Here is a 16421-nt window from a genome sequence, read left to right as displayed (position 1 = left end):
GGTATAGTGTACAGAGAGAGAGAGATACCTAATCAAAATATTATAAATTATTATTTTGGGTATAAACCGTTAAAAATTAACCCCAAACGCCTCCCCTTAAAGGGCATATTAATAATCACATCCAGACTCCAGTTTAATCGACTTATATCATGTGATATTATAATATTTTATGTACCGTATTGCCTGCGTGAAATCGTACCGGACGCCGAGCGGACGGATCAATCTCAAAACTAGGGTTTTAGACTTTAGCCGTTAAAATGAATTCATAATATTAAGGACACCGCAAAGGGAAAACCCTATATAATCAAGTCGAACCCCAATGCAATATAATATGTAGGTATACCGCGTTTTGAATTCCCAAACGTTAAGTAGGTTACCGGAATCACAGTATCGTTATACGGGTAGGTGTATGGTAATAATATGTCTGCTCGAATTCATACCGTGTGAGTGTGTGTGTGTGTGCAAATGTCCATCAGTCAAAATACACATCAAAATATGCAAATCAAAATGCAGCTCGTAACTGGTTATACCGTAAACCGTTGCCGCCATACAGACAACTACCTACATATATAATAATAGTAAGTATACTTAAAACAAAATTAAATATATCTGTACATATTTGCTAGTACGTTAACCGCCATGAAAACTTGATTACATCAAATTTGGAAGGGGAAAAATGTGTAAAATAAAAGACCGAAAAGAAATGTACCATGTTTAATTTTAAAAAAATTAAAAAAAAACTAAAATTTCTATTGGAACTCATACGGTGGACGATAACACATTGTCGAGTTTTTCTCGGCGGCGCCTTTTTATTGGGATAATAATATAATGTGACCATATACCTAGTATATGGTAGTATAATCTCTTGACGCCTGTCCAAGTTTTTTTTGGCGCGAAAAAATATAAATACATTTCTAGACTATTTTTTTCTTAAGAGAACCCTTTAAACCACACACTCTTTAAAAATAATCGTAAAAACGTGTTTATGGAAAAGCGTGTAGGCCAAAGCGAAATAGTCGTAGAAAAAAAAATTGTCGATACCGTTAAAAAGAGAACTTCAACTATGATGGTTGTCTTGTCGGTTTTTGCAGAAAACTTAAATTTTACCTTAAATACAAGCACCTTATAAAAGTAAAATGCCATTACAGTGGGGTCGGGGAGGTCATATATTTACAGGAAATATTACAATTGCCAGTGATAAAATCACTTTCAAATAACTTGCTAAAGCTATTAGCTCTAGCAAGTTATGAAGAAATGAAAAGACTAGCAGATAAAAGAGAAGATTGGTTGAAGTGACAAGGCGAAGCCTTTAGACAATAAAAAAAAATATTGAAATAAATTGATTGATAAAAAAAAATATAATAATTACGGTATTTATATTATCATAATTGAAAATGTTACAAGGGTTTATAAATACACGCATATATTTCCAAGTACTTCGAATTTCAATTGCATATTAGTGTCAAGACACTAATACACCGTTTTAGTTATATTTTTTTTTTTTAGAAATTCTACAAAAACTTTGCTCTTTACAAATCGATCACTTTTTAAAATTATTATTTATCGAAAGCATTTCTTTTCAATCTGTTTAAAAATAGAAATGAATAATAATGAAAATTGTGTAATTATACTGAATGCATTTTACAATTGTTGAGATAAAAAATAGTAGCACAATACACTTTTTGCTAAAAAGTTTTTCAGCTTCCAACAAACTTCTACAATGTTCATATCGTTTGCAAAACTGGAAAAAAAAAACCAGGAATTTTTAATTTAATTTGTTAATTTATAACAGGTAAACAACCTCTACCTATGTTAAAAGTTCTGTTTATTATTTCTATTGATTTCCAATAAAACTTTTACCGAATCCGTTTGCCATTGATGACTGAATACACATTTATGCTTATAAATAAAATACAACATATTTCTAAAGTATGGTTTTATTATGTATAAAAAAAATAATGTGTAATTGTATGTAATCTAAAAACTATGTATGTGGAATCAGATTTGTCTGGAATGAGGCGAAGAAATTAATTACATTTGCAGTTTTCAAAGCGTTACTTAAGAGGTTTTATTAATTGTATTTCAAACCGTCATAGGAAGCAAAAAAATAAAAAAACAATAATTTAACTTAACTTAAATGATATTAAAAAAAAATAATAATAATGAGTATCTAGTACAAAATTAAAAATTAAAACGATAGGATGAAAACATAATAGTAAATAGATACACAGCCAAAAAAAAAACGAAAATCACTTAAAATACTAACTAGATAATTTTTGTAAACAGGAACACAAAAGTTTTAAATTAAAAACGAAAACAACTTTTAAGGTGTCTCGCTATACTTATAAATTATAATACTTAATCAAAATAGATCTTAAATCAAATTGAAGGACTACCTACCCGTATTCTAGTATTACAATGTTTAGATAAGCTACTTAGGCAAATTTATTTACCTATCTTGACAAAAGTCACAATGAGTAATTAAGAGTAATTCTTTAAGAGTTACTCTTTAATTAAGCGTAAAAAAAAAATAGTTATTACAAATTATATCAGTAATATCTTAAGCATAGAGGAATTAATAATTATTTTGTGCAAATACGAAGTCAATTAACTCTGTGAATAAGCAAAATAAAATATCATAGAAAATGATAAACTAAAACCGTTTAAAACTGTCAATTATTAACACATCGATACAAGAATCTAGTGATAAAACATATTCGACGTAAAAAAGATAATATTTGTTGAAAAAAAATAATTTTTAACGACAAAAAAAAAAAAAAAGACAAAATAGCAGGTATTACAATAATAAACAATTATTGCAAATTTGTTAATAACCAAACGAAGACTTCAGTAGTTTGGCCGCTTCTTTCTTTGCCTAGAAAGCACACATTTTATATTAAAACAAACGTATGATAAAACATCAAAAAGTGCATTAAGTCTTTGAGTAATATATCAGTTTAAAAAAAAAAAAATCTAAGTGTAAATACAACAATCCTGTCGACTATACAGCTAAGATCGGTCAAACCAACCTTACCGTTGGCCACATCGACCTAGTTAAGCCCACTAGTCGTGTAACTACTAAATACTGTTGACATTGGTATGAATTTATTATAAAAATAAAATATTTCATCGAAATAGAGTAAGTTAAAAAAAACATATACCTGGTGATCTTCCACCGTTTTGGCAGGATATTGAACTACCAATTTTAAATAGTACTCGGCGCTAAAACTGGAATCCATTTTCAAAAATGTCTTGCCCAACATTAGAAGATTTTTACTGTAAATTATTATTATTTTTAATTTATCAAATTATTTTTCAAATACTTTTATACACTAGCGTTACCTGTAGAATAATGGTTGCAACTTTTCAGCTTCTCTGAAGTAAGCCAAGGCTTCCTCGTAAGAAGATACAGGAATGGATGCACCGAATAGAGTAGCCGCTATTTGCCGTTGATACCAGGGCATGTCGGCAACTGAATAACACCTTAAAACAACGATTATCGATCAATATTTGTGAAAATAGATACAGCGATAAAACTCCACTCACCAGTAACCAATCATGTACCGTATTGTCGGATCTTTTGGATTTAACTCCAACGCTCTCTGAAAAATAATATATATTTTAACAAATTACCAATTACCTAATACCAAACTGACATTTTTTGACCCTTCATTTTTCCTCTGTCTATCTATAATTTTTAAATATCTACGTTAATTTTAGATCGTCTAACTCAAGCATTGCATATTCCGATACATAATTATTTCATTTGATCAATAGCAGTTATTCAAATAAGCTTCACAAATTAAAAAACCATCAAAATTTAAACAGAATTAGAAGGATTAAATATGTCTAACACAATTGGCGTCTTCAGCGATGTTGGGATAGGTTCTGTTTGACAAAAATATAGACACAAGTTATATTTTAATTATAGACTTGCACAATATTATTATGTTATTTTTATTTCCAATCAAATTTCATCAGGGATTGAAAATGCTTCCAAAACCAAATTAACGTTATTTTTCTTATAACTACAACAAACATTAATTGAAATAACTAATAGTATAATATTTTGATAGCTTAACTGAAAAAAAAATTGTAAGTCAAAAATGTTTAAAAGTTATTCCTTCTGGATAAATATAAAATATTGGTCCTGTAATAGATTTTTTTTATTGTTGTTAGTTGTAATTATAACGAATAACACAAATTTTGGTTCGAGAATGTTTTCAATCGCTGAATTACACTGTAATAAACATTTAAGATGCAGTGAATCAAACTAGGGCATTTTTTATTAAAAAAATATATAAAATACTTATTTAAAAATAATGAGTTATTTGAAATACATTTTTATTTATTGTTATAAAATATAATTAATTATTTTTAATTATTTATTTGTTTATAATTTCAAAGCATTTTTATTTGACTATCAAACTAACTGTTTTGTTCTCAACAAGTTTTATAATTAAGTTATAAAGTACATTATTATTTTTAACTATTATTTCAATAAAAATGTATTTTAATTATGTCCACTATTTTCAATAAATAATATACGGTTTAAATCATAATAAAAAACCAAAACTTAAACATTTTTATAGCTATTACTATAGTTTTAAAGTAAAAAAATATGTGTCAGTTTCTTTAATTTTTTTTTTTATTTTTGACAGAGAGAAATGTCATAATTTTGTTGATTTTAAATCATAAACATACTTCCATGTGATATTTTACAGTTTCCAGTGACTTAATTCGCTCTTTGATCCCTATAATACCGCTGTGTTCGTCGATTAAAACGGCTGCCCATTTATGAACCTCGAAAATGTTTGTATCAATACTCAGGGCTTTCAAAATCAATTGGTGAGCATTCAATATCAAATTTTTACGTTTGTCTTCATTAATGTCTTCTGCCAAACTCATGTTGTACAAAGCACGACTCAAACGCCAAAGCACTTGGACATCGTTCGAGTTCTACGGAAATATACAAACATTTACTAACAACATCTGGTAACATTATAATAACGCGTTTAATTGAGTATTTCAATTATTTTAACTATACCTTATATTCGTCTAAGACATTGACGACGTCTTCATATTTGTCTTCGAGAAACAGCTGATCGGCTTCTTCCAACTTCTTATTGAAGTCGAGTTTGGCATTCACGTCGGATTCAGAATCTTCTTTGACCGCATTATATCCAAAAAAAGGAATAGACAAACTCATCATTTGGGTAAACCCGATCTGAAATACCCCGAAAAACAAATTTGACACGCTTAAGTTTTGCAAATCATTCAAATCGACTTACATTTTTTGACCGGGCAGCAACATCTGGATGATAGTTTATAGTGATTTTGCTCCTCTGATATTTGAGAATGTTCATCAACGATTTGTACGCGAATAGATTCAAACATTTTAACTTAATTCTGAACATACCTACTTGGGCGTTCGTTTTTTTTAATCACTGAAAAAAACACTTTTAACAAACTTGAAAATGTACAGCACTCCAATGTTGAGTTCTGTTACTCGTTCTTTATAGATTTCTCAATTATTTTGAAAGTGGCTGTTCGGCAGCTGGTTCCTACAGTAAACAGCCATTATCATCAAGATTCGAGTTCAGTGTTTACCTATTGGTAATATAAGATAACACCAAAGATAAGATAAAACTCTAATCTATCTAATCAGCTGTGATAAACTATATAAACACACCTCTGTCTTTTATACCGTGGTATAAACTACCGTGAAGTATACAGACAGCGACGCAGCTGGTGTTTACTAAACAATACCATTGATTGAATACAAATTGTATTTTTCAAAACAGATTTTTTTTTTTATACATGTTATATTAGACCTACCTCCAGTTTAATAATTGAATAATATATTTTAGTCTTAAAATTGCGCCAAAAAAATATTGAAAATATTGCATTACTTTACTTTTAAAGTTTCAACTCTAACACAAACGACAATTATGCGTGGAAATTTGCTATGTTTTAAAACAATTATCAAACGATAAGTGTAGGATTTTTTGACTGGCGATAACGAGTTTTGAATAAATACTTGAGCTATTATTAGTATTTTTATTTCTATATGAAGTAGGAGGGAGGGAGATTAGTGTATGAACAAATAAAAATATTTTACATTTTTTTAAAATTAAAACATCAACTACTAAACTGACTGTTAAAATATTCAGGAAAATTAACACGTGAAAATAGCTAATATTGTTTTTTTATTTCTCAACATCATATAAATATCTATTTTAATGAATATTAAACACACTTAATTAAGCATAATAACTTTAATGCATTTTGACGTCATTATTTTTCTTAAAATATTAATTGGACACACTTTTAAATATTTGTTTTAGAACTAAATAGAACTTTAACACAAGAGTAAAAAAGTACTTATTAAATGAGTTTGTAGCAATTATTCCTAGCTTAGAGATCAGAAATTATATTACCCGTGACGATATCGTGAAACATTATGAGAAAATTATTACCAACATCTCAAATCGACACGGTTATGACTGAAGTTAACGGTAAATATAATTTTTAATAATAATGTACACTTAATTTAGGCCTTTTTAAGTAAGAAAATTGTAATATTATTATATATTCCTATTGCATTTGATGATTTTCAGACGGACAAGACCGATTATATTTGTTTAACATTAGAAAAGCAATGAACATGGGCCTTTTTCCAGAACCGGTGTGTGAAAATGCATCACTGGTGGTAATAAATGTTTTCTAATGTTCTGAAAAGTTTGCTGTTAACATTTTGTTTATATAAACATTACTGTGTAAGTTTTTTTAACAAATGTTTAGGCGATCTTTAAAGAATTTGATAACATGAGTAACAAGTTACCTGTTTATTCCAAATATCGCGATTCCGGATAATTTGACGGCTCATCTACAATAATGAAGTTTGTTGGGAAAATGATACAGTGGATCAGCATTTAGCTATTTCTTTGAATTTTCTCTAAATGTGTGAACATTAAAAGTGGTTTAATAGAAAGTTTAATTTTTCCTTTGGTAATTATTTTATATTTCCATTAGGGTACAGGACCTGTGGGCAAATTATATGATATGCTTCGGAAAGGCAGTAGATATTTTTGTAGATATTGTGTAAATATTTTAATGTAATCTAAATTTTCAAAATTAAAAAAAAAAACACTTCACCGTTTCTTCTAATAAATATCACCAAATTGCAAATCTATATCTTCGATAAACAATACCTAAAATATCGTTAAAACACGAATAAAAGTAGGTATAGTTTATGGTTAAAAAAATACCGCTTAAGCATGGACATTATAAATTTACTAGAACATAGCGAAATATTTCCCCCTGGCATTACAACTGCATTAGACTTTTTTCTTTCTTTACCAGCCGCAAGTCGTACAGCCGAAAGGTCTTTTAGTACTTTACGAAGAGTTAAAACTTGGCTTCGGTTTACGACGGGTGAAGACCAATTAAATGGTGTATGTATGTTAAGTGTTCATCGTGAAAAAGTTAATAGAAGAAAAGACTACTTCATTGAACTGTTAATTACAAGGTTTACTTACGGGACATTTTTTTTACGTGCCCACTACATATAAAAAAAGGGGGGGGGTGTATTTTTTAACTGACAGATTTTATTAAGAGGACTAAGACCATCCACGGACGAATTTTAATGAAAAAATAAGATGTCGAAATATGTTTGTAATTTTTTTATAATTTCTCGTACACACAAACGATATAATATTTGTATTTTTAATGAAATAAAACCGTACAACCGTATTTTAAGGGCAGGACGAAAGTAATATCACAAAACTATCCCCGGAATGGACTAATTTTTATTTTACCTGACCTTTACTCTAGCAATAATCGATTTGTATATTTAATTACCATATGATAACTTGTTCAAGAAAATTAGTTGACGGCTAGAAACAATTCTAAAATGTTTTTTTTTAAATAACAGCGTTACCGTTGTTATGGTTTGTTATTTACATATATATATATATATTGTTTGTCGTTATAACTCATTTTGTAATTTACCATTTAACTTTGTATAAACTGTTCTTTAATAATTCTTGCTGTAAACTACTTTTTGATCTTGAGTCTCTTTTGTTTTTTGTAACTATTACTTATATTTATTATTTATAAACATTTATTTTGTTTTATAAAATTATTTTTTGTGTAAAATTAAATATTAAATTTGTGTTAAATTGTTATTATTTTGAATCTACCTGAAACATTCATTTTGTATTAACTTACTTATTATAATTACGCAGCTTGTTAATTCATTTTGTATTAACTTTTTTTTTAAATGGATTCAACAAGCCATTATTCCTACTGGGTACGTATTTACTATAAGATTTTATCATACACGTTTATTAAGAGATTAGCACGTCGATAATAGTTATATTCGGCCGTTTCAGATTGTTGTCGACGAGACGGTCGATCAGCAGGCGCTGTTCGACCAACTTTACCCGGCGCAACCAGTTATGGCAATTCCATTGTACCAACCGTATCCGGTAAGTACGCTGAATATGACTTATGTCCACATGACAACTTGAAAACTTGTACACTCAAATCGTTTTTCCCGCCTTCGCCGTTGTAGGTGGACATGCAACAATTGCCGGTGTCGTATATCAACACCACCATACCACCACCGACGATGGCGGACTTGACTAGGCCACCGCCGGCATTTATTGATACCAGCGTACCACCACCGCCACCGGTATGTCAACATAATATAACATCAGCTGTGGCTTTGAATACGGTCTGCGCGTCCACTCAAACATCCACCATGGTCAGTGTATCGTGCCAAACATTGCCGATACCGACAGTCGAGAAAGCGGTTTGCCCTGTTCAGCGACCGGTAAGTACACCGCTTATGAGACTTATGTCTACCAGTAAAATAGTGTAAATAGTCATATTGTCCATGGCTGGCGTGGCTAATCGTTACTTCCAAACCAAAGTATGAAGTCTAATATGTCAGACAGCATCCTGGTCTGACCGCACATGTACTATTTTGTACAAGTTTGGGAAAATTGTTTTCAAACCAGTTAGGAAACCAGTGTTCACGCATGATACCATAATTTACATACCACAAATATACACATTATTACCGTGACTATAAAAAGATGACCAGATAAGTTAATCCTGACTTTGACCGAAGACAACATTTGTTTTTTTTTTAAATTATTATGCACGATATTTTAAAGTATTTGTTTAAGTAACACGAATTTTGAAAATACTAGTTTTTTGTTCAATTACATACAAAGTATTATTTATTTTGAGGGAGTTATTAGTAAATTATAAGTAACACAAGAAAATTACTTTTTATGTCCGCAGATGTCAGAAGTTGTGGAAAAACGGAAGACCTTCTCGACTGCCACCTCCGGACACGCCAAACGTATTTCCATTGTAAGGACAGACAAAGGCAGGGAACAGAAAAACGCGGTATCGGCTGCCGCTTTCGGACACGCCGAGCAAATATTCATTTTCGGAAAAGACATAGTCACGGAACAGAAAAACGCGACCCCGGCTGCCGCCTCCGGACACGCCGAGCAAATATCCATTTTAAGGAAAGACAATGTCATGGAACAAAAAAATGTGGTCTCAACTGCCGCCTCCGGACACGCCAAACGTATTTCCATTTTAAGGAAAGACAAATTCACGGAACAGAAAAACGCGGTATTGGCTGCCGCTTTCGGACACGCCGAGGAAATATCCATTTTAAGACAAGACATAATCACGGAACAGAAAAATGTGGTCCCGGCTGCCACCTCCGGACATGCCGAGCAAATATCCATTTTAAGGAAAGACAATGTCATGGAACAGAAAAACGTGGTCTCAACTGCCGCCTCCGGACACGCCGAGCAAATATCCATTTTAAGACAAGACAAAGTCACGGAACAGAAAAATGCAGTCCCGGCTGCCGCCTCCGGACACGCCAAACGTATTTCCATTTTAAGGAAAAACAAAGGCAGGAAACAGAAAAACGCGGTCTCGGCTGCCGCCTCCGGACACGCCGAGCAAATATCCATTAAAAGGAAAGACAAAGTCACGGAACAGAAAAACGCGGTCTCGGCTGCCGCCTCCGGACACGCCGAGCAAATATCCATTTTAAGACAAGACAACGTCACGGAACAGAAAAACGCGACCCCGGCTGCCGCCTCCGGACACGCCGAGCAAATATCCATTTTAAGGAAAGACAATGTCATGGAACAGAAAAATGTGGTCTCAACTGCCGCCTCCGGACACGCCAAACGTATTTCTATTTTAAGGAAAGACAAATTCACGGAACAGAAAAACGCGGTATCGGCTGCCGCCTTCGGACACGCCGAGCGAATATTCATTTTCGGAAAAGACATAGTCACGGAACAGAAAAACGCGACCCCAGCTGCCGCCTTCGGACACGCCGAGCAAATATCCATTTTAAGACAAGACAGAGTCACGGAACAGAAAAATGTGGTCCCGGCTGCCACCTCCGGACACGCCGATCAAATATTCATTTTCGGAAAAGACAATGTCATGGAACAGAAAAACGTGGTCTCAAATGCCGCCTCCGGCCACGCTAAACGTATTTTCATTTTAAGGAAAGACAAATTCACGGAACAGACAAACGCGGTATCGGCTGCCACCTTCGGACACGCCGAGCAAATATCCATTTTAAGACAAGACAAAGTCACGAAACAGAAAAATGCAGTCCCGGCTGCCGCCTCCGGACACGCCGAGCAAATATCCATTATAAGGAAAGACAAAGTCACGGAACAGAAAAACGCGATCTCGGCTGCCGCCTTCGGACACGCCGAGCAAATATCCATTTTCGGAAAAGACATAGTCACGGAACAGAAAAACGCAACCTTGGCTGCCGCCTCCGGACACACTGAGCAAATATCCATTTTAAGACAAGACATAGTCACGGAACAGAAAAACGCGATCCCGGCTGCCGCCTCCGGACACGCCGAGCAAATATCCATTTTAAGACAAGGTATAGTCACGGATCAGAAAAATGTGGTCCCGGCTGCCACCTCCGGACATGCCGAGCAAATATCCATTTTAAGGAAAGACAAAGTCACGGAACAGAAAAACGCGGTCTCTGCTTCCGCCTCCGGACACGCCAAACGTATTTCCATTTTAAGGAGAGACAAAGGCAGGAAACAGAAAAACGCGGTCTTGGCTGCCGCCTCCGGACACGCCGAGCAAATATCCATTTTAAGACAAGACATAGTCAAGGAACAGAAAAACGCGACCCCGGCTGCCGCCTCAGGACACGCCGAGCAAATATCCATATTAAGACAAGACAAAGTCACGGAACAGAAAAACGCGACCCCGGCTGCCGCCTCCGGACACGCCGAGCAAATATCCATTTTAAGACAAGACATAGTCACGGAACAGAAAAATGTAGTCCTGGCTGCCACCTCCGGACATGCCGAGCAAATATCCATTTTAAGACAAGACAACGTCACGGAACAGAAAAACGCGACCCCGGCTGCCGCCTCCGGACACGCCGAGCAAATATCCATTTTCGGAAAAGACATAGTCGCGGAACAGAAAAACGCAACCTTGGCTGCCGCCTCCGGACACACTGAGCAAATATCCATTTTAAGACAAGACATAGTCACGGAACAGAAAAATGTGGTCCCGGCTGCCACCTCCGGACATGCCGAGCAAATATCCATTTTAAGGAAAGACAAATTCACGGAACAGAAAAACGTGGTCTCAAATGCCGCCTCCGGCCACGCCAAACGTATTTCCATTTTAAGGAAAGACAAATTCACGGAACAGAAAAACGCGGTCTCGGCTGCCGCCTCCGGACACGCCGAGCAAATATCCATTTTAAGACAAGACAAAGTCACGGAACAGAAAAACGCGACCCCGGCTGCCGCCTCCGGACACGCCGAGCAAATATCCATTTTAAGACAAGACATAGTCACGGAACAGAAAAATGTGGTCCTGGCTGCCGCCTTCGGACACGCCGAGCAAATATCCATTTTCGGAAAAGACATAGTCACGGAACAGAAAAACGCAACCTTGGCTGCCGCCTCCGGACACGCCGAGCAAATATCCATTTTAAGACAAGGTATAGTCACGGAACAGAAAAATGTGGTCCCGGCTGCCACCTCCGGACATGCCGAGCAAATATCCATTTTAAGGAAAGACAAAGTCACGGAACAGAAAAACGAGGTCTCGGCTGCCGCCTCCGGACACGCCAAACGTATTTCCATTTTAAGGAGAGACAAAGGCAGGAAACAGAAAAACGCGGTCTCGGCTACCTCCTCCGGACACGCCGAGCAAATATCCATTTTAAGACAAGACAATGTCGCGGAACAGCAAAACGCGGGTCCAGCTGCCGTGGGTAGACCCGACACCCAGATGCCGATTATACGGAGAAATGGAGTTGAAGACGGAAAACTTAACTCGGTCGAGGACCCAGGTATTTTATTTAAAATAATGTAATATATAAAAACAACCATATATTTTGAAATATTCATTAAAAATCCCACTTCCCCCGCCCCCCAAAAAAAAGAAATACTATCATGTTGACTGTTGGGTGTGATTTTTAAATCTCATACAACATGATTAATTCGTATTAATTTAAATTTGTTTCGAGATCGTCCTGAAATTAGATACAGTTTTTTATATATAGAGTTCCAGAAAGCAGCCACATTTTGAAAATTCTATAACTTTTTTAATATTCGTACAAAAAAAAAACACATACCATTGTGGTCAAGAGGTCCTGAGGTCCTGAGGTTTATGTGTGAAACAATACATTGGGCATATGACCGCCCCTGCTCACCCTACAACGTTTAAAGTAGAAATGAATAATAAATTCAATAATTTAAGGGGCCAAATTCTCTATGAATTGTGTTGAGCCAGATATTATGAAAACACTAAAATATTAGCCAGAAACTTGATATGTTTACGTACGCAAGCTGTTAAAATATAATATGTAAGAACTATGTGAAAACCTTTTTTAGTACATTATTCTCATTTTAAAAAAGTTAATAAAATATATACGTTAACATTTAAGTTTCAAAAGTTGCTATCGAAAAAACCAAGTTGGGAGGGGGGTAAAAATAAAATAAATTGTGAAAAGTTGAGATCACATTGTATAAAAATAATATGAAAAAAAAATCACCATTCAACCTATTTGGAAAGTAGGTACAAGTTATTTTTGTACAAACACCCTTTATATTATATATTTATGTACGGTTAGTTTTAAATTACAGAAATGTTTTAAAATAAATATTTGATGTTATCCGAGATCTCAAACATAAATCATTATGTTAAAATCAAGGGCGTCCCCAGGAATTTGTCAAGGGGGAGTGTAAAAATATTTTCAATATTTAGTTTTACTATCCGATTAATGCTAAATTATGGTGTATGAAATGTTTTCTTCCATATAGGTAGAGGTAATCTAGCAATGTAAAAATGATTTATGAATTATTTTTAGATCAATTTGCACGTTAAAACTTAATCATACAGATGGCACTTTTTATAAAATTGTATAGATAGACGATGAACCCTTATCGTATCCATCATGCACAAGACTAAATATTAAATTTAAAGTACATTATTGCTGGTCCCATGATATCTTCTAAACCGCTATAACTAGTTTGAACATACTATCCACAGATTCGCATCGAAGCGTTTATTTAAAAGTGATTTTATCACTTTCAGTTCTAATAAAATCTGTAGACCCGTGACCTCTCCGTCCCCACTAATTTGTTTTTTTGTAAACTATGTTTAATTATAAAAAACTCAATAGAATATATATATATATATATATATATATATATATATATATATTACTTTTAATGTTTTTATTAGGATTTGACGAAGGACAAAAAAACCGCCCACGCCGACGGTCACTATGGCAGCGAACCAAGAGACTGCTTGGAAGAATTAGCATAACACTTAACGGGTCTCATCCGTCCAAGCAACCGCCCGGCTTCGGTTCTTAATTTGTGCCGCCAAATTTTACAAACGGCGCATGTAGACGAACGAAACGGCGGTAAAAGTAGAGCCAACCCGAAAACCGTCGAAGGCCTTATTGCACCTTAAGGCACCTTATTGGTGCTCGGTAACGGCCATTCGTGACGCGCTCCGGTACAGGAGGGCAACCCTTCTTGTCGATTGCTGGCCCGGCCGCTGGCCGATGGCCTGGGGCAAATCCCTTGTTTGATCATCGAATCAAACAAGACTAACCGAGCAATCTTGTGTCGACCGGGAGGAAAACGGTTACACGTCTTGAATAACCCGAAATATAGTGTATAAAAACCGCACAAATCTGCGCCGTCAGTGATGGCATGATGGCGGTTTCGATTGAGCGTCGTGCCGATTGTCAGTCGTCCAGAAAACTCAAATGCTCTGCTCGACACTTGTGCGTCCATCACTCGATCGGCGCGTTCGGCTAGCTGACCTAGTGGCCCGTCAATAACCCGAAATGACGGTGAGGACGGTAGGCCGCAGCTTCCTCGAGAGCGCAATCACCAATGCGGCGGTCTACGATCACCCAGGCCATCGCGTATACTGTGATTAGCCGTTCTTTTTGGCTTTTTGTGGTTCTATTTCTTGACACTTGTTATTATTTGTATAACTGTATTTACCTGTAACCCTTATTGATAAATTGTTTAATGAAATGTATTTTGAATGTATTTTCGAATGACGGTGAGGACGGTAGGTCGCAGCTTCCTCGAGAGCGCAATCACCAATGCGGCGGTCTACGATCACCCTCTTTGGGCTTTTTTGTTATATCTATTTCTTGACTTGTTATTATTTGTATAACTGTATTTACTGTAACCTTGATAAATTGATAAATTGTTTTGTAAAATCTATAACTTTTTGAATATATTTTGTATTTGCGTATATGTGAAAATGTCTGTAATTATTTTTTCATTTAGTTTAAAATAAAATATACTCTACAGTGCCTCCGAGTTGTTAAGAAGTGGAGAACACCGGATTATTAAGTAGTAAAGACGTGGGTTCGACGGTGTCAATAAAGACACTAGGTTTGTATTATTACAAGAAAAAACATAAACAAAATTTGACGAATACATTTTGGTTTTCAATAGTAAAGAAAGAAATAAAAATATAAAAAGAGATCTCTTTTAACATATATAACACCTAGTGCCCTGGTGTCTTGGTCTGGTAATATACAAAATATACTGGTTCTTAAGTAATCAAATATAGAAAAAAATTAATTTTAATCAATTAAAAAAATAGAAAACAATTATTGATAGTAAAATACCAGCAACATTTTTAATTGTAATTGACAAATACAACCTTTTTACTACACACCAATACCTACTGAAAAACACAATGATAGAATCTTTTTCTACTTTCTAAAAATAATGAAGAAGTTTTATCTAATAAAATAACTGTATACAAATATTTAATTGTTGACGATCATAGGACCATTTCATTGCCAACACACCAAATTGCTCAAAATAAAATTATTACAAAACGTATTTGTGAAAAAATGTACGGCATTCTTATTACTTACTGGTTTCGATTTTCTTAATTCACTTGAAAGTATTTAATATTTTTGTTTTTAATAAATTAATTACAAATAATACACATTGCCATTTACGAATATTAACAAACGTGTCGTCTCAACCGTTCTTCTTTAAAGAAAACAAAATCAGTCCAACGAAAATATTAAAACTTTTAGACATTTAATTTAAAATTTAAATCTAATACATCACAATATTTTATTGTGTATTTTATATTCAAAACTAATAAACGAAGATGCATTTAAAAGTAAATTTCGTTTATGATTCAATTTTATTATACTATTTTTAACTGTAAACGGTGATACAGATTTTATCATGCCATTATTTAATATTGTTAAAAAAAAATATTGCACAAAACGAATTTTTTATTCATCACTTTAAATTACCTACGAATTCAAAGTTATTACTAGTCGCATGAGTTTATCAATAGTATTAGTAATAGTCGCTATAATTCGGTATAGTTAAAAGTCGCTCATCTTTTCTGTAAACTATATCTTGTGTAACAAGAAATTTGAATTCCAACTATTATTTTGTATGTGAATTAAAAAGTCATGTTGTACAGTCATGTTAAATATTTATCCTATCCTTTTCGGTCAGTTCAAGCAGTATAAGAGCATATTATTTGTTCATAAATGCTACTAAATGGGCATCATTTGACAGGGTTGCTACCGTTTTTGAGTATTTGAAATTTTTCTCAACTTCTCCAGAGAGAAAATTATATTTTTCCCTACCCAAAATTTTGTTTTGTTCTTTTTTTTTTTAAATACTTTTTCGAAGAGCTAATCACATTTAATTAGCATTAAATCCAAAATTCTAAATTTCACTTCTTTCTCCACGCTTATGTATCTGTTTTCCTAATCAAAATGAATAATGTTTACTCTCTTATTATAATAGCTGTAAATTGTTCTCAATTTGCATTATAAAGTAAAATTTTAT

At 33.9% G+C, this 16421-nt stretch overlaps 2 protein-coding genes across 2 annotated transcripts; one reads left to right on the top strand and one right to left on the bottom strand.

Moving 5' to 3' along the window:
* Positions 1-1940: 1940 nt before the first annotated feature.
* Positions 1941-5600, bottom strand: LOC126834407 (regulator of microtubule dynamics protein 1-like). The gene is made up of 7 exons (XM_050566299.1): positions 5292-5600; positions 5048-5227; positions 4705-4959; positions 3547-3602; positions 3343-3483; positions 3162-3276; positions 1941-2875 (listed from the first exon to the last, which is right to left on the bottom strand). The coding sequence occupies exons 1-7, from the start codon at positions 5415-5417 to the stop codon at positions 2828-2830; spliced, it is 921 nt and encodes a 306-aa protein (XP_050422256.1). The 5' UTR covers positions 5418-5600; the 3' UTR covers positions 1941-2827.
* Positions 5601-8767: 3167 nt separating this feature from the next.
* LOC126834932 (uncharacterized) lies at positions 8768-14248 on the top strand. Its single transcript, XM_050567163.1, has 3 exons — positions 8768-8839; positions 9316-12403; positions 13801-14248. Exons 1-3 carry the CDS (start codon positions 8768-8770, stop codon positions 13932-13934), a joined length of 3294 nt encoding a protein of 1097 aa, XP_050423120.1. The 3' UTR covers positions 13935-14248.
* Positions 14249-16421: the final 2173 nt, after the last annotated feature.

This window comes from Adelges cooleyi, unplaced genomic scaffold (assembly GCF_023614345.1).
Source record: "Adelges cooleyi isolate 19-005CV unplaced genomic scaffold, UGA_ACOO_1.1 ACOO_flye_CR_arks_rails_tigmint_CR_PRNA_21, whole genome shotgun sequence".
Taxonomy (NCBI): Eukaryota; Metazoa; Arthropoda; class Insecta; order Hemiptera; family Adelgidae; genus Adelges; species Adelges cooleyi.
This window is presented reverse-complemented; position numbering and strand designations above follow the sequence as displayed.

Excerpts from the sequence above, each read along its gene's own strand:
- LOC126834407 (XM_050566299.1), bottom strand. The coding sequence starts at position 5,417 with ATGTTCAGAATTAAGTTAAAATGTTTGAATCTATTCGCGTACAAATCG. Across the intron at positions 3,603-4,704 it reads CTGTAAAATATCACATGGAA|AGAGCGTTGGAGTTAAATCC; the intron begins GTATGTTTATGA and ends ATTATTTTTCAG. Across the intron at positions 3,277-3,342 it reads TTGCAACCATTATTCTACAG|TAAAAATCTTCTAATGTTGG; the intron begins GTAACGCTAGTG and ends AATAATTTACAG.
- LOC126834932 (XM_050567163.1), top strand. The coding sequence starts at position 8,768 with ATGGTCAGTGTATCGTGCCAAACATTGCCGATACCGACAGTCGAGAAA. Across the intron at positions 8,840-9,315 it reads TTTGCCCTGTTCAGCGACCG|ATGTCAGAAGTTGTGGAAAA; the intron begins GTAAGTACACCG and ends TTATGTCCGCAG. Across the intron at positions 12,404-13,800 it reads TAACTCGGTCGAGGACCCAG|GATTTGACGAAGGACAAAAA; the intron begins GTATTTTATTTA and ends TGTTTTTATTAG.